Source organism: Cynocephalus volans, chromosome 7 (genome assembly GCF_027409185.1).
Source record: "Cynocephalus volans isolate mCynVol1 chromosome 7, mCynVol1.pri, whole genome shotgun sequence".
Classification (NCBI taxonomy): Eukaryota; Metazoa; Chordata; class Mammalia; order Dermoptera; family Cynocephalidae; genus Cynocephalus; species Cynocephalus volans.
The window spans coordinates 155,201,636-155,226,611 of record NC_084466.1 but is presented as its reverse complement, the minus strand read 5'-3'; the positions used below and the strand labels follow the sequence as shown (position 1 = coordinate 155,226,611).

The 24,976-nt window shown below is 45.4% G+C and overlaps 1 protein-coding gene across 1 annotated transcript in view; it reads left to right on the top strand.

The window, feature by feature from the left end:
* Nucleotides 1–24,976, top strand: part of ADAM12 (ADAM metallopeptidase domain 12) — a 292,198-nt gene that overhangs the window by 244,972 nt on the left and 22,250 nt on the right. Inside the window, exons 15-21 of the mRNA XM_063101619.1 lie at nt 10,146–10,254; nt 10,364–10,562; nt 12,544–12,621; nt 15,353–15,461; nt 18,905–19,040; nt 19,643–19,751; nt 21,064–21,237. Of these exons, the coding sequence (XP_062957689.1) occupies nt 10,146–10,254; nt 10,364–10,562; nt 12,544–12,621; nt 15,353–15,461; nt 18,905–19,040; nt 19,643–19,751; nt 21,064–21,237 (914 nt within the window). The remainder of the gene's footprint in view (nt 1–10,145; nt 10,255–10,363; nt 10,563–12,543; nt 12,622–15,352; nt 15,462–18,904; nt 19,041–19,642; nt 19,752–21,063; nt 21,238–24,976) is intronic.

The window sequence follows — 24,976 nt, the reverse complement described above, 5'->3', positions numbered from 1 at the left end:
TTTTCTTGCCTTTTCCAGGTTTCCTTGGCTCATGACCCTCTTTCTCGATCTTCAAGGCCAGCAGCACAGCATCCTCTAATCTCTGTCTCTCTCTGGCTTTGGCTCCGGTTGTCTCATTTCCTTCTCTGCCTTCTCCCCTCTTGCCTCCCTCTTATAAGGACCTTTGTGATGACATTGGACCCACTGGATAATCCAGTATAATCTCCTCATCTCAAGATCCTCAATTTAGGGGCCGGCCCGTGGCTCACTTGGGAGCGCAGTGGTGCTAATAACACCAAAGTCAAGCACCAAGGTCAAGGGTTTGGATCCCCATACTGGCCAGCTGCCAAAAAATAATATAAAATAAAGAACTTAATCATACCTTCAAACTTCCTTTTTCCATGTAAGCTAACATAGTCACACGTTCCAGATTAGGATGTGGACCTTTTTGTGGGGGCCACAGACATTGGACAAACTACTTGCTCGCAGGATGACCTTCAGCAAATTGCTCAGCTTTGTTGTGCCTCATCTGTTAAATGGGGATAGTAATCTACCTATGCTCTGGGTACAGGGTTATCCTGTCACATGGCCTATGATCTACTCTATGTAATATACATGCCAGACGCATAGCACCTTGCAAATCTGAAGTCTATAAATAAGATGCAGCTGTGCTCACTGGAAGCTCAGAGACTAATGAGCAAGCTACTCAGATCCTAAGGGCTTGTGAAGAGAGTGGTGAGAGGGCCACGCATGAGATAGTGTGGGGTAGAAGAGAGCAGCCAACCAGGAGTCTTGATAGATGGGGTTGCCCTGGAGCAGCCATGTGCCCAGGGTGGGAGAGGAAGGGCATTCCCAGTGTACGGAATCATACAGATCGAGGCACGCAGGGACAGTGTGAACCAACCCAGGGACATGCAGGTAGTTCCATTTGTGTAGAGCTTGGGCTGCAACTTAGAGAGCAGAGATCCTCATCTGCCACCTCCTCCTCTCATTTATTGAGTATTTATTGATGTCCTGCTGTGTGTAAGATGCTGACATACTTCCCACAGTCCCTGCCTGGACCTGGAGTGGACTCAGGATGTGACTCCATCACCATGTCCTCCTGGGAAGCATTAATCCTGGACAAAAGCAGTCCTGGGGGCAGAGGTAACTTCCTCGGCCAGGCCTCTGGCCAGCCAGATGTACGGGTTGAGAGCATTTGAATGCTTTGTTATAGCGGTTGGTTTGAATTAGTTTTTCATGATTCAGAAAAGGAAAAATGTCAAAGATGCATTTGCAGTATTTCGTTTCCCCACCCATTAGCAAATGCTCCAGGGTCTGGACCATGCTTGCACCGGGGTCATTATTGGGCTCCTGGGAAGCACAGTAACTCAGATCTCTAGGAGTCATCAAGATCTTGTTCTGCTGGCTCATGCCATTCTCACCAGGGACCTGGCCAACTTGTCGAGTCGTCCGGAACTCCCCAGTTATGCTCAGGATGTCTGCCACTCATGCTCCAGATCTGGCTACCCATACGCTGGCCGGATGAAGCCCTTCCTTCCAACGAACTATTCCCTTTTGAAATAGGCTTTTCACAATCCAGCATTGTATTTCAATAAAATAACCCTGTTTCCAAATCTTTTTACAAATAAAACAATAGAAAATTCAAAACATATGCCTGCAACTCCTAACTGGCAAACTAATACACTTTCAGGATACCTTTTAGATTTTGGGGTTCATTTGTTTGTTTTTCTAATTATTAGTATCGTTGGTGATAATCTTCATGTCGGCTGGGAGTTTGATTTTTTTGCCTCCTCACTGATTTCCTCCCACAAATCTTGTGTCTCAAGACTTTATATGTTGATGTCAAACACATAAATGTTATCTGTAATTCAAACTGTGTAACTTGCCTTTAGCTCTTTCTCTGTCCGGTTTAGTCTTAATATCCACAAAGATTTTCTGTCAATGTGACATGACCTTTATTCCTTTTGAAATACAGCCGGATATTTTCCTTTAGGCAGCAAATTTACTTTTGCCAATGTTTGTCAGAATAACTGGCATGGTTACCAAAACCATCACTTGGACATTAATCTTACAGATAACTACATGTCTAAAGCCACAAATGATTTGCATCAGGGAAGTCCTGAAATATGTTAGTTTTACCTATTTTATCACTCACCAGAATCTGGTGTCATTTGATGTATGCATTGTGAGCTGGCTGGACAGTTTTTAGTGGGCTGGTAAATATTCAGTGTTTATCTACAAGACTAGTTGAAAGAAGCTTGGTTTATGGTGATCCACCCACGGCAGTGTGTTTACCAATCACCTACAACTCTGGTGGCTACCGATGGGAAGGAAAGATTCTTTTGTCAAGAGTAATATTGTTTAGGAGTCAGGAAAGTTTTCCTTTTATCCCACTATGTGAAAAGGAAATGATACAATTTGTTCACAGCAACTATATTTTCTGTGGAATGGGAAAGTCGACTTGGAGAAGAGAGACGGGAGAACAGGATTGCTTCCATTGTTTGTAAAAATGTCTTTGTCTCAGGATATTAGTGACAAGGGTTAGGGAAATCAGTGACAAAGGGAAGGAGCAGCTGATTTGATTAAACTGGAAAAGTACATTTGCAGAATGGAGTCGTTTTAAGTCAAAGATTAGACTGAGTCAATCGTGGGCTCAATGCAAGATGCTCTCTTTCAAAAGATACAATGCCATTGGGAACTTCCAAACTACAATTACAAATATCAGTAATATCACTCTTAAGATAAATCTGGTAATTAAAATCCATCACTTCCTACATAATTATAAAATACAGTGTGATGTCAAAATTCCCTCTGAAAGGCTAATTTTTATCTTTTGATAATGGCAAAACATCTAAGAGTTCCATTATTAAGGATTCAAAGGCTTTAAATTGATGCGGTATAGTAGTGATAAGAAAATTGTCATTCCTTCTGAGATAGATATAAAATCTCTCATCTTCGTGATTTTTGAGTACACCAACTTTGAACCCAAATCTGTGCCTTTAGAACATCTTACAAGTGGATAGGAGTCATTTACACTTTTAAAATTATTGACCATTCTGTCTCCAAGACAAATTCCAGATGGCACCTAATACAAAAGCCCCGTGCGATGCCTCACTGGCCCTTCTCCGCTATTCTGACCAGCATCAGCAGGTGCCAGGCAGCCGCGGCACTCAGAAGCCTGTCTGCGGGTCAGTGCCTGTGAGTCCTGTCATGATGTTTCCTTTGGAAGCAAGAGCTGCATCTGCTCCCAGGGTCGGCACTGCGACCCTTTGGTTTCCCTGCTCATAAGTGTTCTTACTTCACCTCGATTTTGAGGGAGTGACAATCTCTCTTTCTAGTAAGTAAAATGTCTCTCTTTTCACGACCTTATGTTTTCTTTCCTCAGAAGACAGCACAGTAATACTTGATTGGATGTAAATGAATAAGTGAAAATCTAGGGCCAGGAGATGTTCACCTGAGATGCTTTGTTTGCAGAACCACAGCTGACTTCCTCTGGGGAGGGCACTGGACACATGCTGGGCTTTCCCCAGAGGGCTCATCACTCATTCATTCCTGGAACATACCTGCTCTGTGCAAGTTGAGGCACCTTTGCTCGTTGCCTGCAGGGGTTTTTACAGTCAGGCAGTAGCCTGGGGTATCCCAGGAGGCAATAGTGAGTGTGTTAAATACAAGGAGAAGACAAGCTCTGCAAGAAGGATGAGAGAAGGGAGGTCTAGCCAGCCTCCATGGGGAGGTGGTGACAGGAGGAAGGCCATGAAGGACCCAGCAACCCTGGACCCTCATCCAGCTGGCTCCAGCATCAAGTTCCAAGAAAGACATGGATTTACCTGGCTTTGGTCATGTGCCCAGCATTGACCAAATCCCAACCGTACAACTCTGATTGGCCAGAATTGAATCTTACGTTCATCCCTCTGACATTGGGTGGGAAAGTTAGCTCCACCTAAGCCATATAAAATGGATTTCCCATAAGAAAAATGCTTTTGTTCCTAGAAGAAGGGATATGGGAGAGATGTTAGATAAAACAATCAAACAACCCCAAGTCTCCTACAAACCACCAGGAAACTCCTTCTACCACACAGTTTCTCCTGTAAAGAGAGATCACCTTCTAGGAGGGACATGGGCAGCGTGGGTGCTGGAAGGGGTGGTGCTGAGCAGTGCTGGCCACCTCTAGTTGGGACCTCACTGGCCCCAGGAAGTGGCCCAGAAACCTACGTGACACCATCCTACAACTAAAATTGGAGGTGGGGCAGCAGAAACGTGTTGTGAAATGGACCAAGCCTCAACCACTTGTGTTCTTATAAGTTTGATTCATTCTAAACCCCTTGGCCTTTAAACATCCATGTTTCTCATGGGAGGTTTCTCATTCTGTCCTGAAGACTCCAGGCTGGGAAACGCCAGCCAACTGGATGAGAACACACCTTGCAAACAAGGCCTGCTCCACCCTCCTCCTGCCTTCCTGCCACCCCCACCCCCACCAGACTAAAACAACAGCAGTTTCAGAGTGTCAATGACAGCTGTCAGTCCCTGAGTGCCAGAGGATGCAAAAGACCTTCTCCGTCAGGGTTGGCCAGGAGTCACAGCATACTTTTATGCCACATAGCATACCACGTAGCATACTTTTCCTTGATTCTCCAGAGAGGAAGGAACACGTATGTGACGGGGCTGGGGTATGCATTCTGGTCTTTGACTTCACAGAGACAGATGCATCTGTCCTGTCCCCAAGTTAATGTAGTTGATGAAATCGTGACCTGCCTCTCGTCCAAGCGTCACTTTTCTTTGCCACATGGCAGCGAGCCCTGTTGTGGCTGTGCCCCATTGACGACAACATGTCCTGGCCACACGTCAACCCTGAAGTGTGACATGGCATCTCCTGCTCGCTCACGTGCTGGGTGAGAGCTCAAATGAACAAACTCTTGGAAAGAGACTATTATCGCTTTCCTGGGGGAGACAGAAAGTCAGCCTTTAGAACCCACCGGACAAATTAATACCGAAACAAAGGAAATTTTACTGGCCAAACTCCACTGAGCCTCGTTGCTTTAGGAATTGACTTCTCTTCAGAAGTTTTCAAGTCATTCTGTTGAGAATTGTTGAAACCAGGAGAGACTCAACACAAATGCATAAAAATGTCTGCTGCCTCTCTGTGCTGCCCCCTTGGAGGGAGGCCCTGCTGGGCGTGCTCAGATCCAAGCAGGTGTGTCACCCAGTTTGGGTCAGGACCTGGGATGAACACACATGCTGGCCTGTCAAGTTATTTACCGGAAAAGAGCCTCGTGGAGATGGAGCCAAGGGCAAGAGCAGGTGGATTACAGGAGCATGTTTGTGGTCTGGAGAGGGAGGAATGGCAGGGACAAGAGTCAGTTGTCAACTAGGTAGTTTCTAAGAGGCAGGTGGCACAGGATCATGGCTGGACAGAAGGATCATGGTTTTGGTTTTAGATCCATGAGTCAAGCTCAGCTTTGCCACTTACTCACGTTGTGATTTTTGGCAAGTTGCTAAAATGCTGAGCCTTAGTGTTAAGATCTGTGAAATAGGGGGATATAGACCTCATAGGGTAGTTATAAGGATCAAAGGTACTGCATGCTGTACCCAGCAATACACCCGACGTATAACACGTGGGGTGCCCGACATATAACACGTTGATGATCTAAAACGTGCCAGTCACGTAAAGTGTGTGTGTTTGCTAAGAGCAAGGGGAGGAGTTATAGGGGAGATGATCTTCGTTCCCAGAGTTCAGTGGAGTAGAGTGTCAAACCCAAGTGTCTTAACTCGAGGTCTGTTGCCTACTCAGTAAGACGAGGTTGTGGAGGCCCAGCAGGAGATGGCTGGAGGGGGCCCAGATCGAGCCCTGACCCCGGGCCCGTGGGGAGCCTCACTCATGGAAACCAGTGAGGAGGAGACCGATGCAGAGAAGTTTGAAATCCTTGAGCTGTGACTCAAGGATTTGTGACTTGCCAAAATCACAACATGAGTAAGTGGCAAAGCTGAGCTTGACTCATGGATCTAAAACCAAAACCATGATCCTTCTGTCCAGCCATGATCCTGTGCCACCTGCGTCTTAGAAACTACCTAATTGACAAGGATTTTGATTTCTATGCAAAGTATGTGCACAAACTCCCAGGCTTTCAGATGAGATTTTTTTTCCTCCCCCTCATTTCCCGAGGTATCCGGTCATTCATCAGTCTTCACTGGTTTTCCTCAAAGTGCGGGGGCCCTGGGGACTATAACTTGGGAGGGAGATAGGTGGAAAGCCCCTGTTGACACAATTGTGAACCATTACAAATATGCAGGTGCTGTGAACGAGGTCCTAGACACGGAGCTGTCTTCTGCACACTCTCCCGGCCCTCAGGTCCAGAAGCCAAGCCTTCCTCGTGAGGGATGGGAGTCGTCATTATAATTTGGGTTCCAGAGGGCCTGACATATGCCAGGGTTTTACCCACTGACTCTGAGCTTCATGGAGCCTCTGAGTCAGGTGGTGTCCTTGTCCCCATTTTACAGATGAGGGAACAAAGCCTCAACAGCTTCTGTAACAAAGTCCTGTTGTATGTAGGGCCCACTCCAGACCAGCCCACATTGTTCTGTGTCCCAAGCCCTTGCTCTTCCAACTCTGCAGCATGGCCGCCAGCGACAGAGACCAAACGGAAGGAGGCATTCCCAAAAGGTGTGAGATGCGATGCATGTTTGTGGTGGTGGTTCTTAGATCCCATGCATGCCCAGCTGTAAAGCAAGGCTTCCCCCTGAAATTACCCATCAGAATTGTTTATTACCAACCTCTCAGTCTCTCCATCACATCTTTTGAATGTCCCAGTCCAGCTAGGAAGGCACTTTGCATCTTGTAAACCTCCATCCATGCTGGCTTGGGAGGCTCATTGAGGTGGACCGACAAAATTGGGTTTAAAAAAAGCCAGGCACATTGATCACATGCTTAATTATTATTCCTAGGGTGTGACTTCATGACTCTATTTTTGGTTATTTTGGTAAAAGAGCTTTTCAAAAATCACTTTGGTAAGCCACAGGATGGGTGATTAGGTTGTAGAGGTCAGGAATAGACACCCACTGGACAAATAGGAAAAAGTAAAATTTAAAAAAAGACGAACTGTCCCACTGTTGGCGAAGCAGGTACTTGTGCCTAAAATAAGACTCCCAGTGACAGCATCATAATAGAATGGGAAAGGTCAGCGTCAGAACAACCAGAAGTGTGGGGGGTGCTGCGGAAAACAAAAAGACCATGAGACCACAGAAGCATGCATGTGAGTACAGTTATTTCATGATATCGGAGAGTAAAAAAAAAAAAAAAAAAAAAAGGGCAATATATTCAAATTGGCCATAAACCTTTCTGTGGGATTTTATTTTTGGAAAATGGCAGCTGTCCTGAAATGCAAGGTGCCTTCTGCTTGGGCATGCACAGTGCTTCAGAGTTATCGGAAATACTAGTGCTGTTTCACAACCCTCAGCAGGTTTACAGGCCATTGCATCTCATGTACACCTGGTTTTCTGAGCTGGGCTGCCCCATCGGCATTTGGGGCATTAAAAGCGCAGGCACACCCAACCCAGAAGGCCAGTGTGTGCCGCGTTTGGATTCCCGAGCAGCAATCCAGTGTTTGTTTTCTCTTCCAAGATACTTTTCTACTTGTTTAAATGCTGTACCTTTGCTTGGTTTGCTATCATAATTTTAGCTCCTTTATTTGGTATTTATTTTTCAGGCTTCCCCCTTGCTTTGCTGTCCCATTTGCAGTGTGTTAAACCCCTGTGGCAGTGGTCTCCTGCTCATCTTTCCTCTGTCCTCTTCCTCCCCTTCTCTCTTGTCCTCATGTGCCCCCCAGTCCAACCCGCCCCATCTCAACCTCCTCCCAGGGATCATTGAGCTGTTCATGAGCTCACATGTCCAAAAACTCAGAAAGCTCTTGACAGCTCCCTATGAGAAAAATTTATCAGTTAACACATTTGAATGGCAGCATGATATAGGTTCTTGTAAGTGTCCACAATTCCCAAGAGAATGTTACTTTATAACAGTAAGGGTGACAGAATCTGTATACTCATAGCATCAAAACAGCATCATATTCCGTGGCAAAATGATATCTAACCTCTTAAGTCCCGGTTTTCTTGTCCGTAAAATGGGATAATGAGACCCACCTTGTAGGATCACTGGTAGGATTAAGTGGTGGGATTCAGCTCATGGCTTTTCTCCTATAAGGTGTCCCTGACCAGCCTGCCTTAAAGAACAACAGCCCCCTGGACCCCCTTACTCTGTCTTTTCCTTCATAGCACTCTCCAACACTGGACTTCAGAGGAGTGGATTTGTTTGTTTGTTTTCTGTTTGTCCTTGCAATTTTCAAGCAAGCAGGAGTTTGGTCCAATTTGGTCACCACTATACCCCCAGTGCCTGGAAGACAGTAAGTGCCGAACAAATATGTGTGTTAGATGGAAGTCTGCAACGTGATGGGTAGATGGGTGGGTGGAAGGAGGGAGGGAAGAATGAATGGGGAAAGATAGGAGGATGGATGATTGCAAGAAAGAACCAAACAGGCAGGCAATAAATGCACAGGGTCCATGCAAAAACAAACTGTTGTGTTGTTAATATTTTACATGCCGATTTTCCCAAACTGCTTTAATCGATTGGATCCAAGTACTTTGATCAAAAGTACCATCAAGCAGGATTAATTTAAGTACAAAGTGCAGGTTCCACATGGAGACTCGCCCTGCCCACACTTGCCCCCTCTGGTGGTACATGAAAAAGAATAATTAGGCAGGATGAGGGCGGATCGGACCCACAACAGGCAGAAGCTGACTACTTTGGTTGTGCGGCCACACTGCAAGCAAAGAAGAGAATCAGGTGGAATAAAAGGAATGTGATTTTTAAAGAGCCAGAGACTTCGCCTTTTTTCATGACGAGGGAATCGTGTCCAGTTTGGGGAGGCCTCTCTCAAATGGTTTTTGAAAAAATGGGAAAATGGAGGTGCAGGACTGCGGGGCTCTATGTGGAGGTCAGTTGCTTAGCACGCTGCCCACCTCACGTATCGGTTCTTTTTATAAAGAGATGTCAGGCTTTTTATAAAGAGATGGTCATGTCTGCTAGCAGCTGATGAGGAACAGGCTGCAGATCAGTGGCTGGTTTTAGTAATAAGATCATCTCCTGCTCCCTGGGAGGAAGGGAGCCTTGCCGTCATCAATTAGTATGTTAAGTAAGTTCATCATCAGCTTGGAAGGCAAGTGGAGCCTCCCTGAAGTTGGGAGCAGAGCAGAGCAGGGGCAGGGCTGGGCTCTGGAAGCTGGCACCCCAGCAGTTAGAAGTGATGTGACAGGAAGTGCCCAAACAGGCCAGTGTGGGGGGACAAGGTACACAAAGGCCACACCGCAGGGCACGGTTCATACAAAGAAGGCAGCGGGTTTTCCCAACTTGATCTTGGTCTTCAATGATATCACTATGCACAGGATTCAAGAGCCTCCAAAGCTTTGACACTGCAAACCCCAATTATATGCCCTCTCTTTCCCTGCTGGAAGATGTGCTAAAAATGGCCATTTCCTGAGCTCTCCAGCTGCCATGACCCTCCCCATGTCACGCTGTGCACAGTGACCACCAGGGTTATGACTCCATGGCCCCTGAGAGCAATCTCTGCCGTGCAAAAGAAGGTGTTAATTGCAGCCAGTGCTTGCTCTTACAGGGAGCTTTATGGGACTGAAAGTGTCGTGTGAGATCCCGGCACTGCTCATCTGTTCTCTCTCTCATTTCCCCACATTAGTCATCGTTACTCTTTGGAATCTGCCCTAGCTTGCATTTTCTCACCGGAATTGTGTGGGATGTTGTTAAAGAGAGCGAGCTTCCCCTGCTCTGCAGCCAGCAGCTCCTTTCTGCTTGGGATCAGGTCTGGTCCCACAGCCAGGCCTCATCTCCTGAGAGGCTACACACGCCAAGGGCCTGAGATAGCAGCCCTAAAGAAGAGTGAGCCATGACGTGTGCTTTATTGTGAGCTGAGCCAGGAGAGGGTGCCAGCTGTAACACTCGGGCTTCCCCTAGCCAGCTCCCACTGTGAAGCTGCTGAGACACCAGGGGCGACCTGTCTGAACACAGAGCACATCTCCCCTTTGCCTGGAAGCCCAGTGCCCTTCAATGAAAACTATTAAGAAAACTTGCAGGAGGTGAAAGTGCTGTTTTGCTTCTGTTTTAGGTGCGAAACCTGCCCCTGGGATCTGCTTTGAGAGAGTCAACTCTGCAGGTGATCCTTATGGCAACTGTGGCAAAGACTCCAAGAGTTCCTTTGCCAAATGCGAGATGAGGTATGAGAGGTGCACATCTGCCCAGTGTCATCGCTTTGACCTTCCCACATTACTTGGGGTTGGTTCCAAACTGTTTGTCTTTGGGGATTGTTTGTTCTTACCGTTCCAGAGATGCTAAATGTGGAAAAATCCAGTGTCAAGGAGGGGCCAGCCGGCCAGTCATTGGTACCAATGCCGTTTCCATAGAAACAAATATCCCACTGCAGGAAGGAGGCCGGATTCTGTGCCGGGGGACCCACGTGTACTTGGGCGATGACATGCCAGACCCAGGGCTTGTGCTTGCGGGCACCAAGTGTGCAGATGGAAAAGTAAGACTCCAGTATTCTCTTGCATCATTAATGTAAGTCTGGAATGGGGCCCCTTGAAAAACGTCCTGTTCAAGAACTGGGTTATAAGGTTGGTTTGTTTTCTCAAATCCATGTCTTCTAGGAATACTGTCTCTGGAATCCGGTACTTTGCACCTAGAAGAAAAGTTAATAAATCCTAGATCGTGGTCTGCACGGTCAGATCTGAACAGTCAGATGCAGATTTGGGAAAATCAAGCTTGTCTTCTCGGCCCTTTAATGTTAATAAGTCATTTCTACACTCTGGGTGTCATAAGGGTTTCCAGCCAGGAAATTACTTTGGAAAGAAATGCAACAGCATGTTATATTGTTTTTGGAAATGTAGCTTGGTTTTTGGCACAGAGTTCTTGGGGGCTTGTTCTCACCTGGATGAATGGGAGGTCATGTACTTTCAGAGACCCCATAGAGAGAATAGGAAAGGGGAAGACATGGGATAAGCTTAAAGCCAAAAGGGAGTTATTGCAGACAACAGGGGGAAAGGTAGGTGGAGATATTTTGAAGTTTAGAAATAGTCACTACTTTTGAAAAAGAAATAATTTGAGGTTTTCATGTTCGGCCACACTGATTTTTTTTTTTTTAACCAAACTTTCTCATCACACTAAATGATAGCAAGTTAATAAAGGGTTTTAGGAAAAAGATGAATCAACCCCCAAGTGCTTTTTGGGACCGTTTTCAACATCCTGAAATCACCCACCCAGATGGAGGTCACAGAGAAGAAAGGGAAGATGCAAATTCAGCTTCTCTTAGCAGAATCCTGAGGGCAGGAATCCCCTCCACCACCACCACCACCCCTGGCCCCCACAGACCCCAAGCCACACATGCTTTTTCCTTGAGGAAACAGGGTGGTATGTGAACCCTGTTATACGTTCTGGATGTCTCCTTAACCACATTAGCTTTTATTCAGGCCCTGACATTAGAATGATACCCGTTTTTAAGCTGTAGTCTGAACAGCTAGGACCAGGTGCATCTGAACCCTGAAATTCCAAGGACTCAATTTATCATTGAGTGTTTTCTCTGTGTACGAGCTGAAATGTGCTTCCATCTCCATTTCCACACAACGCCGGTTCCCCGAGGGCCGTCTTTAGTGTTGCACCTATGGCCTGTGATTCTCACTGGGGTCCTGCTGGTTCACTGTAATCCTGGACAATTTGTTTTGTCAGATAGAATGTGACAGTCACCTTGGTTAGGATTCCCACAGACCCCTCAAAGCTGGCTTGGGCTGGCACTTTTTTCAGAGAGAGTTCATCTTGCCCTACGTCTACTGTTCAAATGGTGACCTTCCCCATAGGAAGGTTCTACTCGATTAAAAATGCTTCTGCAATCTAAACATTAGGCTCTTCCTCCTTTGACTCCACGAATTGGAACATCTTATGGGAGATATGTAAAGGGCCTGATCCCTTGAGTCTGGAGTATATTATGCATCTTTGAAATGAAGCTGAACTCTTTCAACCAGCCCAGGGTCATTGAGCAAATTCCTGCCACTGCAACAGCTTGAGAAATACAAGGGAGCATCTGCTTCCTCTGCTGAGCATTTCTGTGATGGTTTATGTCATTGATGATACTACTTGTCCGTCAGTATTTTGAAAAATTTCCCATATTTCAATATCTTCTTTAAAAGATTCTTGGACCCTGGATTCTTGGGGTCTGTGAGTCTACACAGGCCAGGGGTAAGGACTAATCCATCTAGCCCTCTCCTATATCTTTTAAGGAAGAAAAAAAAATTCAATAGTGTTCACATTGAACTTGGTTTCGAAAAGTGCTGAGTTTGGAGCCAGGCAACAGGATGCATGTCTGAATCGAATGAAAAATGCATTATTATGCTGCATCTGTGCTGACTGAAAGAAGACAGTCTTCTCCAGCTTTCTTTTGCTTTCTCTTTTTTAATCTACATAGGGGAGGGGGGCTTGCTGATGCACTGAGATAGTTGCTGTTTTCCTCCTTACAGATCTGCCTCAATCGTCGATGTCAGAATATCAGCATCTTTGGTGTTCACGAGTGTGCAAAGCAGTGCCACGGCCGAGGAGTAAGTAGGCTGAACTGCCTTTCTACTGCCAGCCCACAGCAAGTTACACAAAAAGTCATTCATTTGTAAAGGTTTTTGCAAGCTATAGCTTCTCAATATTTTCTTTTAAAGACATTAATTTTCTTTGACCTTTACATACCATAAGAAATGTGATTTTTGCTTAACAAAGAAAATAAGATTGAGCAGTAATTATCTTTTAAATTAACATTCTATGATTTAAAAAAAGGAGTTTTGTCTTCTTCCAAGTAATTGTACAATCAACCTTCCTCCATGAAGAGTTTCACATTAACAGAGCTGTCCCTCTTGCTACCAACATTCAGAATATGTGTCTGAACTGAAATACTTCTGAAAAGGAATTAAAACAAAGACAACCGATCATGCTAAACACATGTTCTTGAAATCACATACAATGGATTTCAACTAAAGAAGCCTGTTATTTTAGTTCAGATAACTTTAGGGGAGAAGAGGGCTCTAATTGCTTAAAACAATTTATTTTTCCTGATGGGCTTAATTATTTCCAATGGAACCATATTAATCTTGATTAGCCATGCCAGTGGTTTCGTGTGTTTTTCTGAAACCTTTTCTACAGAAATCATACTCCAAGTTCTATTTTTAAAACTTGCAAACCTTTGCCAATGATTCAAACATAGAATTATGGGGGTTTTCATAAAATGACTACTGCGCTGTAACCATAAAGGATTGCAGTGCCACCTCAGATGGGTTTGTTGACTGTGGGTTTAGCTGACTCTCAGTATGAAATGGAATCTTTTTATGTTGTCATTGGATCATAGTTTCTTTTCTAATGGTTGCAAGAGACAATCTACAGCCCTATTATTTACTGATCAAGAAGCCAAGAGCCAAGTGCAAGGAAGGATATGTCTAAGATGACATGAACACTCAGCAGGAAGCTGGGTCGAGGGCTCTGGACTCCTCATTTTCCAATATCCTTGGGGCCTCATCCACACATTGGAGAGGAGAGGCCCACCTTTTCTGGGAAGGTAAAACAGCTGGCCATGACTTGGTGACAAGTAGCTTGGCCACAGTCCCTCCCTAATGAGAACATACTCACCAGTAGCACCTCTAAGCGTGGTGTTAGGGCTGCAATTTCTCCATTTCAAGCTGCAGAAAGGGCATGTGACTACACCTTGCAGTGGGAGACCGGGCAGGACAGTGCATGTGTCTAGGGGGTGGTGAGTCAGCAGCAGCATCTTTGAGGAAACAGACAGTGGCACAGGCCACATGCCACATGCCAATTGATTCTGCTCTATTTCACTTCATAGAAATACACTTTCCAACTTATCCCAGGCTAATGTGACTGTCAGCCTTTATTTGAAGAAATGGGACAGGGGGAAGTGGTTGGTTCATCAAAACACATCAGTTAAAGCAGGGAACAGGGAACATTAGAAGCGAGACATATACACCAAACATTTTACTTTACCTTAAAATATTAAAGAGTGTATTTGGCATCAATGTTTGGATTCGGGCTGAGGCCTTTAGGATTGGTTTACTGGCTATAGGTCTATATTGACTTCCTTATATAAGCCACCCAAGAATACATCATCTACAATTTATGGGTTGTTTCTTTAAGTGGCAGGGAAATTTAGACCCTCAACAGCAATCTGAGTATAGAATCCTTGTCCTGTGCAGCTTTTCCCAGTCATTTTGCAGTTTTCCACCCATCCCTAATCTGTCAGAAATTCTTTTTACTGACTTGCCTTTACCCAGTGTTCCCAAATGATTCATCCTAATTTTCACAGAACAATACCCTCTTGTCTTCATGCCCATGTTCCATCGGTTCTGGTGCTCACATATGTAACAACAGTAAGCCCAACGGGCAACAGACAGGCCACCACCAGTGACTCATGGTAACCAGGTGAGCAGGCCCCCCTTAGCCTCTCCACAGAGCCTTCTGGAGTCTGGGTTAGGTTACCCGTTTAGGGCCCAACAATAACAAAACTCAACCTCCTCTTTCCTGCTTGGTACCTTTCTTGCCATGCCAGAGCCATCTTCTTATCTCACAAGGGAGAGTTCATTGTTGGCTTTGCCCATGTGCGTGGCTGGGAGCCAGGGAACGGTCACCTGGAAGCTCTGCAAGAAGGAAGTGGGCATCTCAGGAATAAGTGGTGGCACGGCCTACAGCACGTGTTGGCGGAAGTCCCACGTACCTTCGTGGGCAGCAGGAAACGGGAGGCCCGGCTGCAGTGCTGCCTCGGCCCCCAGCCTGCGGTGGGATCTGTGTCACCAGGCCTCTCCGAGCCTCCTGTCAGAGACTGGGTGTGCCGAGGGGTTGTCACATCCTGCAGTGCCCCAGTCTCTGATTCCCCGTCCCTGAAGCAGGGTTCCCTTCACTGCTGAGAGGGCTTCTCATCATAGTCAGAGAGTGAGTTACCGGATTTGAAAAGAAGGGCAGGGAGACTGAGGAGAGGAAGTGCTAGAAGGGAACCCATGAGCCCCAGTAATCTCCGTCATTCTCTTGACAGCTGCCAGCAGGCGGACTATGTCACATGTGCAGCCCCAGGCTTTGGTCTCACCTGTGAGGTGCCATGTTTTGGGCTCATTCTCATGGTGACATTTCCTGAGTCTGCCTGTGTCGGTGCTGGTGGGGGCTCAGGCCACAGTGCCCTTGCTCCTGCTGTGGCAACCGATTAGGGCTCAGAGACTTGCAGCCACCCCGCGTGGCTGGCGTGCCCTAACGCTGCATCCCCGTGTCTCTCCCTCCCCATCCTGGAAGGTGTGCAACAGCAGGAAGAACTGCCACTGCGAGGCCCACTGGGCGCCCCCCTTCTGTGACAAGTTCGGCTTTGGAGGAAGTACAGACAGCGGCCCCATCCGGCAAGCAGGTCAGTGAGGCACCTGCGTCCCTGAAGGTGGGCGCTGAGCCCCCGGGGGCAGTTGCCAGCCATCAGTGTAGGTGCAGGGGTAGCCCCGCCAGCAGGAAGCCCCGTGGGGACCCCACGTGGGTGCGACACAGCCTGAGGCCTCTCCCATTTCCAAACGCACTGTGGTCCTTGCCTGATCCTTTCCAAAGCTCCTTGCTATCTGCTTTGAGTGAGTGGCTGAGTTTGCAGTTTCTTAGCCTGTGATGCTTAGTGAAGGTCATTTCTACGCAATCTGCCAAATGGGTGTGAACTTCATCGTCATATCAAAGGAGTTTGGAAAGGCCAGCCTCTATGTCCTAGGGCCACAAGCTGTGAAGCTGAATGCCTTTTAAGACTCTTACTAGAAAGACACCTACCGCTCACAAAGGCAGCTGTCGAAGTGGCGGCGGCAGCAGCCTCTGTGTATGGAGCAGTCAGGCGCAGGCTCTGTGCCGGGCGCTTTCTGTGCGTCAGGTCACCTGCTCCTCCAGCTCTGCAGTGCGTGCTGTTATCCCTTCTTCACATGTAAAGGACCCGAGGCTCGGGGAAGTTGAGTAAGGTGCCCAAAGTCACACAGCTACGATGGAGACACAAGTCTGTCGCCCAAGAAGATCTTAATAGCTTAGTTCATTTTTCCTCAGGTGCAGTGCTTGTGGGACAATGAAGCAGCAAGTGTGAATGACGTCCCCCCTGCAGGGAAAGCAGCAAGGCAAAAAGATGCAGGGAGCCAACAGGGTACATAGCTGGGGAGCCCGGAGCAGGTGGGAATTTACAGAGCACACTTATGCTGCCTCCCTGCACTCACCGGAGCCCCCGTGCCACTCAGACTGTGACCAATGCTGCTGCAGAGGAGGCCATGCATCCCCAAGGTCTGCTGGGACTGGCAGTGTTGAATCTGTGGCTTTGCCATCATTTCCATGACAACAGACACAACACTGCTCTGCGGGACCAGGCAGGGGGCACAGAGCTCAGTCCAACCTACTGGGCACATTTGCAGAAACAGCGTGAGGAAGGGCAGGGAGTTCCTGGTCATCCTTCTGCTTAAACACAGTTGTGTTTCCATGTTGCTGCTGAATATTTCAGGCCCAGGCCCCTCGGCAAGTAGAAAAAGGACTAGGAAGTCTTGCCTTTTATTGAGCATCCATTGCAATGCTGGGGGAGCAAGGGCTGGGCCAGGCGTCCTTTTTCATTCGTGACATCTTAGCCTTGGTGACTGGTCTCTTGCTGCAACTTCATATATAATATGATTGTAAGCATTTATTGTACAAAAATAGGGTTTTAGTTTTTCATCCATCAGGGACCCGGACCCTGCCACCCATCCTGTCTCTGTTCAGTAAACCTGATGGAGTTTGAAGGAACTGAAGGAGGCAGGAGAGGGCAGCATGCTCTGTGTCTCTCTTTGGTGTGGACACACATGACCATTGGTACTCTGGTTTTAGAGTTTCCAGAAAGTCAGAGAACCCACAGAGTCACCAAGTAAGAATATTAGAAAATGAAAGCAACCGAAGAGCCAGCCTAACTCCGTCCACTGTTGCCATCATTTCATACAACAAAGTACATTTTAAACACCTCCCCACAAACGTGTGCAAAAAGAGGCAGGCATAAGCGAGCAGGTCCTGGGCTCGCTGTCCTGTGGCGCACCACTCACTGGCCTGACCACGGCCCTGTCGCTTCTCCAGCACGTGCTCCTCCAGGTCCCAAGAGACATTCAGCAGGTCAGCGTGGCATGAGACACGCTGTGATGGGGGAAGAGAGGGCATTGCGGGTGCGGGGGAGCGACCCCCACAGACTCAGGCAGGCTCCGGAGGCCTTGATATGTCTGTTTAAGATCTGAAGGTGGGGGAGTATGTTCTAAGCAGAGATAACTGGCTGTGCAAAGATCTAGAGTCTGCCCTGGTGCAGGGGTGACAGTGGGCTGATGGGAGGGGATGGAGGATGCTGGCTGCACGGGACATGGTGCTTGGGCTGGATGTAGGGATGAGGGTGAGGGAGCCACGGCACTGCCCAGGTCTCTGGCTTGAGTGCTGCCTTCATGGAGGCAGGCAACCCTGGGGACACAACACGATCAGTTTAGGAGCCCAGCACATATTCCATTTGATAAGCTGATCAGTTTAAGACTTAAGGATTGGTTTCAAGGAACTAGAAACTACAGTCCAAGACTTGCACTGCTTCCTTTTAATTAGCTTTGTTGTGAGACAACAGAACTCTAGCCATTGCCCCCATGATTGCTGCTGAGAGTCGAAAAGAGTGACATTTTGGCCAGGAAACCAGAAGCAGTGCTTTTCCAGTAACACTAACAAGTGAATCAAGACTGTCATATGTTGATTGTCTTACTTAGACTAAGACACATCCCTGATAGCACTTGTCAGCTGGGGATGAAGTCCAGAAACAGCACAGGTGTGAAGGCACTATTTCCAGGAATGGGAGATGCTGCGGCTGAGCTGAGAGGTCACGAACAGGGTGGGGGAGAGCCTGGGGAGCTGCAGTCACCTCCAGGGCCACCATCAGCAGCCCAAAAGGACTGCTGCGCACCCACTATGTGAAGCACACCCTGATTGTCACTGGCAGGAAAACAAACAAATGAATCTAGACCCATGTCTCAAGGGATTCTCAATCCAGTTGAAATAGCAAATAAACCTCCCCTAAATCCTAGCATTTAGAGTCCTCCCCAGATAGCCTTTGACCATGACTGCAGTCAAAAACCAATCTCCTGGTCTGATTTTTCGCTTCCTTTCCACACCCTTGAGTCTCTTAAATGTACTAAACAAAATAGGATCAAATGACAGAAAAAGTGATGTGTTCATGGAGAAAATAAACAGCATCCTCCCAGAGAAAGGGGTTTGCCCCCAAAAGCTGTATTATAAGTCCCTAGCATAACAAAACCTGTGGGCATTTCATCTAAGCTGTGAATTTTTTTTCAAATCTAATTTGAGATGTCCAGAAATAGAGTCTCATTCCTAAAAAAAAAAAAAAAAAAGCAAAGTTGACTCCAGCTCTAAAGGATGAGAGAAGAAAGGAGTGCTGGAAGTAGCATATTTGTGATGAGAGCTGGACAGATTTCAGTTTTTGTACTCTAATCCTGATGAGATTTTGATGATGGCTGTCACCTTCTGTGGCTGCTGCGGTCCTCTCTGCTGTTGTCATGCTGGGGGAGCCTGTGTGATCCAGGCCATGGTCCCACCCACCAGACTGTATTCCTGCCTAGCAAGTTCCAGAGTTGTCAGGAATGAACGATGGCCGCTTAGATTGAAGCTCAGACACCACCCGTGAAGTAGCGCTCACTTATTAGTCTGTCATCTGGGGATTTACACCCTTCATCTCTGTTTCTTGCTTCAAAGTTCCTTTTCCATAAATGTGACAACTTGATACCCCCTGTATTTCATGATGACTGCTTCCTTCCATGAGTCAAATGTGTTTTGTTTCAGATAACCAGGGCTTAACGCTGGGAATTCTGATGACCATCCTGTGCCTTCTTGCTGCTGGTTTTGTGGTTTATCTCAAAAGGAAGACCTTGATACGACTGCTGTTTACAAATAAAAAAACCACCATTGAAAAGCTAAGGTACCGGGGTTTGGGGCACTATCTTCTCAAGAAATGGTTGGAAGAACGTACAACACGTGGCTTTTCACTTGGTTTTCCTTAGCAAAGAAAAGGTGAGATGTTCTGGATAGTGGGACTGGTTTTTGTTTTCTCTTTAAATTTCTACCAGACCAGCTGCCTCCTTTACTTTCCCTTCAAACTATTCGCTGCTCATGACATAAATAAGTGGGTGTTGAAGAATTCCGCTGTCTTTCCTCCCACCCTTCCATTAGTAATTTTTCAGGACATGGGGACATTGAAATATTTTCATCACATGGGGTAGCTTTTCATCCAAATATATTCAGACATTTTTGCTGAAATGCCAGCCTCATACAAAGTATCTCCCGGGTGTCACAAAGCTGCATTTCTGTAGATGACGAGATCTAATTAGACAGAAGAGTGGCTTTAGAGGGGAAAATATTCAGTCTTTATTTTTTTAATCTTGTAAGAGTGTTAGATGATTTTTCCTTCACATATTTACACAGAGTTAAATTATTATTTGAGTGCTACCATGAACAAAGTATAAAAGCTCAGTCAATGAGAAGGGAGAGCACCTAGGTCACTGTCGCGGGATTGCGCTGCAGGTGTGTCCGCCCTTCCCCGCCGTGCAGTGGCTCCCCCCCTGGCCAGGCTCACCTCACCCACCTCAGCAACGGCCTGATGAGGAAGCCGCCGCATTGCAACGTGCCTAAGGTGAGTGGTGAACAAACGTGACAGCTCATGTGCATGAAGATGTGAGTTTTACAGCACCAGACTGAGAGGAACAGGGTCCTCGAGAGCCTTCCTGGGAAGGTCGGGGCCTGAGAGGAGGCTCCACAGTGGCCCCGTGGCAGCCATGCTAAGTCCTGTTGGCGCAGTCAGTGTCCCCTGCATTGATGTGACATGTGCTATGTTCTGAGCCACAATCGCTCCTGCCGCCCAAGCAGGCTCCTGACACTGGGTCCTTCCTGTCACTTCCAAATGCTACCCGCTGGGTTTGGGTGAACTTATTTGGCCCAAAGTGTTTGTAAAAGTGACTGTGAGCCCTCAGCCGTGGAAGCCCTGTCCGCCCTCTGGTTTCACGGAGCTGGGTCCTTCACCCAGGGCACCTGGAGGCTCCCCAGGCCTCTTAACTTTCCTGCTGCCCTGGTGAATTATCACTGAGTTCACACCGATGGTTAGTTTTTCCCACCAAGTTTTTTTGATGTAGCCACAAGAATTCTTGAATATTAAACTCATTCAGTGAAACAGTCCAAATTATAACAGTGAATAAGATGGGTGTCAAGAAATGATTGAAAAAAAATGTCACATGTTCAGTAGGCAATAAACTGTTCTACGTCCTTTGATCCAAAAAGTGGAGGCGGCGGCTACTATTCCAGGCAGGCTTTCCCTCCTTCCACCCCCAGACGGGGGACTGTAAGCAAGAACAGCTTCATTTGTCAGAGCCAAAAGCACAGCTTTATTTTTAAGAGCCCCAACTGGAAATGATCCAAATGTCCATCAACAGGTAAGAAAATAAACAACTTGTGGTCTATTTACACAATGGAATGACAGCAATCCGAAGGAATGAACCGCTGACATCATGGATGAATCTCAAAATAATTATTCTGAGAGAAGCCAAAGAGAAAGAGTAGAGTTCTCTGTGATCCCGTTTATACACAACTCTAAAGAATCCAAACCAATTTACAGAGACAGAAGTGGATCTGTGGTAGGGGGTGGAAGGAATCTCCATGGGGTGATGGATATGTTCATTGTCTTGCTTGTTGTGATGGTTTTACAGATGTAAACGGAGGTCAGAAATTACCAAATTGTACACTTTAAATATGTGCAGTTAATTAGACCTCAATAAATTCTGTTATAATTTTGAAGTTTAAATAATAGATTCCTTTTAATGTACATCCTTGATTTCTTTCCTTTACCCGACCCCATCTTCAGCTATAGTAGACAAGTTAGTGCCAGGTTTTTCTTAAGTAATAATTGACATTTTAAACTCATTACGGCATGGCTTTTTGCTTTGACCGTGCAGGACAATCCCAGGAGAGTGCCACAGTGTCTGAACGTTGACATCAGCAGACCCCTCAAAGCCCTCGATGTCTCCCAGCCCCCTCAGCGAGTGCTCCCGCCCCTCCACCAGCCTCCGCGTGCACCCAGTGTCCCCGCCAGGCCCCTGCCGGCCAACCCTGTGCTTAGGCAGGCCCAGGTATGTCTTCAGTGCTCACTTGATGGGATGGAGCTCACATCTGCTGTGTGAATTTGGACAAGTTGTTGAACTTCTCGGTGCTGCTATAAAATGTAGATAATTCAGCTACTCGCTTAAATGAGATAATCTACATAAAGCAGTTAGTATGGTATCTGGCATATAGGAGGGATGAAATACATCTCAATTTACTGTTAGTAATTTTCTAAAAAATATTCAGAATACTAGAGTGCTCATGCAACTTATCATCTAAACCATGACAATTTTGAGAGTGGCAAGGGGCCCTCTTGTTAATAAAGATGGGCAATCCAAGACAGATGGTCACCGTAAGAATAACAATGGTTATACTTTACCATTATATATTTTTTAAATTATGAGAATTTTATCTCCTATTGAGTTTCTCTGTACTAGACTTAGCATTGTTTGTTTGGGATACTTTGTATATATCATCCCACATTTATGCTGTTTTTGGAAGTAACAGTTTCTGTTCATTATGACCACGAATGTGACATTTCACAACAGGAAACTTGGGGGGACAGGGGGAAAGAAGTAAATAACAAAAAAGGTCACCCCTGGTAATTTTTCACTACTATCATTGTTATATTTTCTATGTATCCAGCTTTATATACTACTTTTTTGCCTTAAAATCATTCTTATTTACCATGGCATTAAAACATTCTTAAAACTACTATCTTAACAATAGCACTATACTTGAAAAGTGAATAATTTTTTAAGTACTAGCCAATTAGAGGGCGTGTGTGCATGACTCTACGTTTTTGCTATTATAGTTTTTCCCTTAGGAGAGTTTCCTAAAATATTGAAAAATGGTATGGCCATTTTAAGCCTAATATTATATAAATTAAATATTTTGGGGGAAATTTTATGTTTCAACATCATCTTTCTCACCATGACTTTGCTAGCACTATAACATTTCAAAGCTTTGCCAATTTAATAAATAAAAGCATCGCAATTTTTTTTCTGTCTAGTAGTTCTATCAGTTACTGAGAGGGGGTATTGAAGTTTGCAACTATAATTGTGTCTCCTTTCGGCTCATTAGTTTTTGCTTCATGTACGTTGAAGCTCCGTTGTTTGTGATACACACAATTAGGATTGTTGTCTTGTTGGCGAATTGGCCCTTTTATCATTATGTGATGCCCCTCTTTAGCTCTGGTAATCTTTGTTCTGAAGTCTACTTTATCTGATATTAATATATCTATTCCAGTTTTTCTTTGATTAGTGTTTGTAAGGTATTTTTTTTATCCTTTTACTTTTAACCTACCTATGGTATTATATTTGAAAATAGTTTCTTACAGACAGCATATAATCGGGTCATATAATTTCTCGTCCATTCTGCCAGTCACTGTACTTTAATAGGTTTCTCAACCTCAGCATTTTGACATTTTGGGCTGGTGAGACTTTCCCGTCAGACATTTGCCAATATCCCTGGCCTGCAGCAACTAGATGCAGTAACAGATGTAATCATGTCGCTAAACATTGCCAAATGTTCCCTGAGGGGCAAAATTACCCAATTGAAAGCCACTACTCTAAAGATTACAATGTCTCCATGTAATTTATCACAGTCTACTAGTATCAATATTTTATCATTTCAGATAAAATGTGGAAACTTTACCACCTGTTAGTGTCCTTTATCCTCCTCCCTTTGTAACACAGATGTCTTAAATATTATGTACATTGAGAACACAATTTTTAAAACTTAAGACTCTACTATATTTACCTTTTCAATTTTCTTTACTCCTGATGTTCCAAATTTATTATGTCCCTTCTGAAAACTTTAGCTATTCTTTTAAAGCAAGTCTACAGGTGACAAATTCTCTTAGTTTTTCTTCATCTGATGATGTCTTTATTTCACCTTTATTCCTAAATGATATTTTTTGCTGGATGTAGAATTCTGAGTTGACTGTTTTCTTCTTTGGCACTTGAGAAATGTTGTTTTACTTCTTTCTGGACTCCATGGTAATGAGAAATCCACTAGAGGCTCTGCCCACAGTTTCTGTTCCAGGAAAGGGACATGGTCTGTTATTGCAGAAAGTGATGGAAAGCGGGGATCTGTCAATTTCCAGGCCATGATACCCAGTGAGGAAGCGGGGAGAGTTTGTCTTTTTCCCGGTGTTGAGCTGGAGTAAGGTCAGGTATGGTCAAAAATTCATTGTCTTGGACCAACCCTGTGGCTCACTTGGGAGAGTGCGGCGCTGGGAGCGCAGCAGCGCTTCCGCCGCGGGTTCGGATCCTATATAGGGATGGCCGGTTTGCTCACTGGCTGAGCGCAGTCACAAAAAAGGACAAAAAGAAAAAAAAAATTCATTGTCTTTCTGGACCACCCTTTTCCCAGGCTTTTGGCTACAAATAGCAGGCTTTTCTTGGGACTTTTTGCCTGATGCCATTAGTTATTTCCAGGTTGTGGGCCTCTCCAGATCCCAGGCCAATATATGTAAAAGGAAACACACACACAAGAACTCACCACTGGGGAGTTCCTCGAGTCCTGAGGTCCCAGCCAGTCGACTGTTTCTCCAACTTTCGGAATCTTCGTCAGTTGCTTTATTATGAATTTTGTCTAGATGTTTTTGTTATAATTAGAAAGGGGAATAGGGTGAAATGTGCTTATTCCATCTCATCCAGACCTCATTTCTTTTTGTATTTCTTTGATTACTAGTACACTTGAACTACCCTTTTATATCTATTAGCCAGTGGTGTGCTGATAAACTGGCTCTTAAAAGAAAAAGAAAAGAGCCCTGATTTATAGTTGATTTTGCTGCTGTTAAAACTCCCATAATGGCCAATTTCAAGCTATTGATGTGACATCACTGACCAGGGAGTAGGGGACTGGCCGTCACGAGCTGGTACCAGCCAGCTCCAGCATACCACTGCTTTTAACTGTTCTGTGAATTGTCTCTTCCTGTCCTTTGCCTATGTCTTTCTATTTGAGAGGATGAATTTTTCTTCCTGATTTAAAATAGTTGCTTTTTTAAAATCAATTGTGCAATTTATTGTAATTTTGAGATTTTTTCTGGCATAGGAAGAATTCTACTTTTGAATATTAAACTTATTAATCTTTTATTTTGTGAATTCTCCCATTTTTTTATGCTTGCAAAGACCTCTCACACTTCAATATTAGTTGAGATCCATGTATAATTTTTCTGTTTAAATTCTTTTACGTTTGTTTTTGTATCTTGTCTTGGATTAACAGTGGTGGAAGGAATTGTGCACTCCCTAAACTTTTGGGGGGCTATGGACATGAGAATCTGATGAATGCTGTGAACCCCCAGAAAATGCACCCATACTCAATAGTCATTCCTTTGGGGGGCCAGCTGGCCAGTATGGGGATCCAAACCCTTGACCTTGGTGTCATAACCCCATACTCAACAATAGTCAATATTCTTTACCCACATTTCATGTATACACAGAGCCCATAAGCGCCTTCCCTACAAATTCCCTTATACTGAGGCTTTTTATTTCTCTTTAAGTAACTTGCCTGTGTGCCATGTCAAACTGAGACTGTCTCTAACAGACCATGGGATTGGAAAAAAAGATATTTCTACTTGCTAGTGTCTTTTCTTTAAAGCAGGCCCCCAAAAGGCCTTCATTCTGTTTTATGAAACTAAGGAAATGTTACCCTTTAAACATTAGTCACTGAAAAATCTCCATTTCTCACTCCAGGATGGTGTCTGTCTGGATCTTTTCCGAGACATATGATATAGATTAAGTGCATGATTTTTCTCCCATC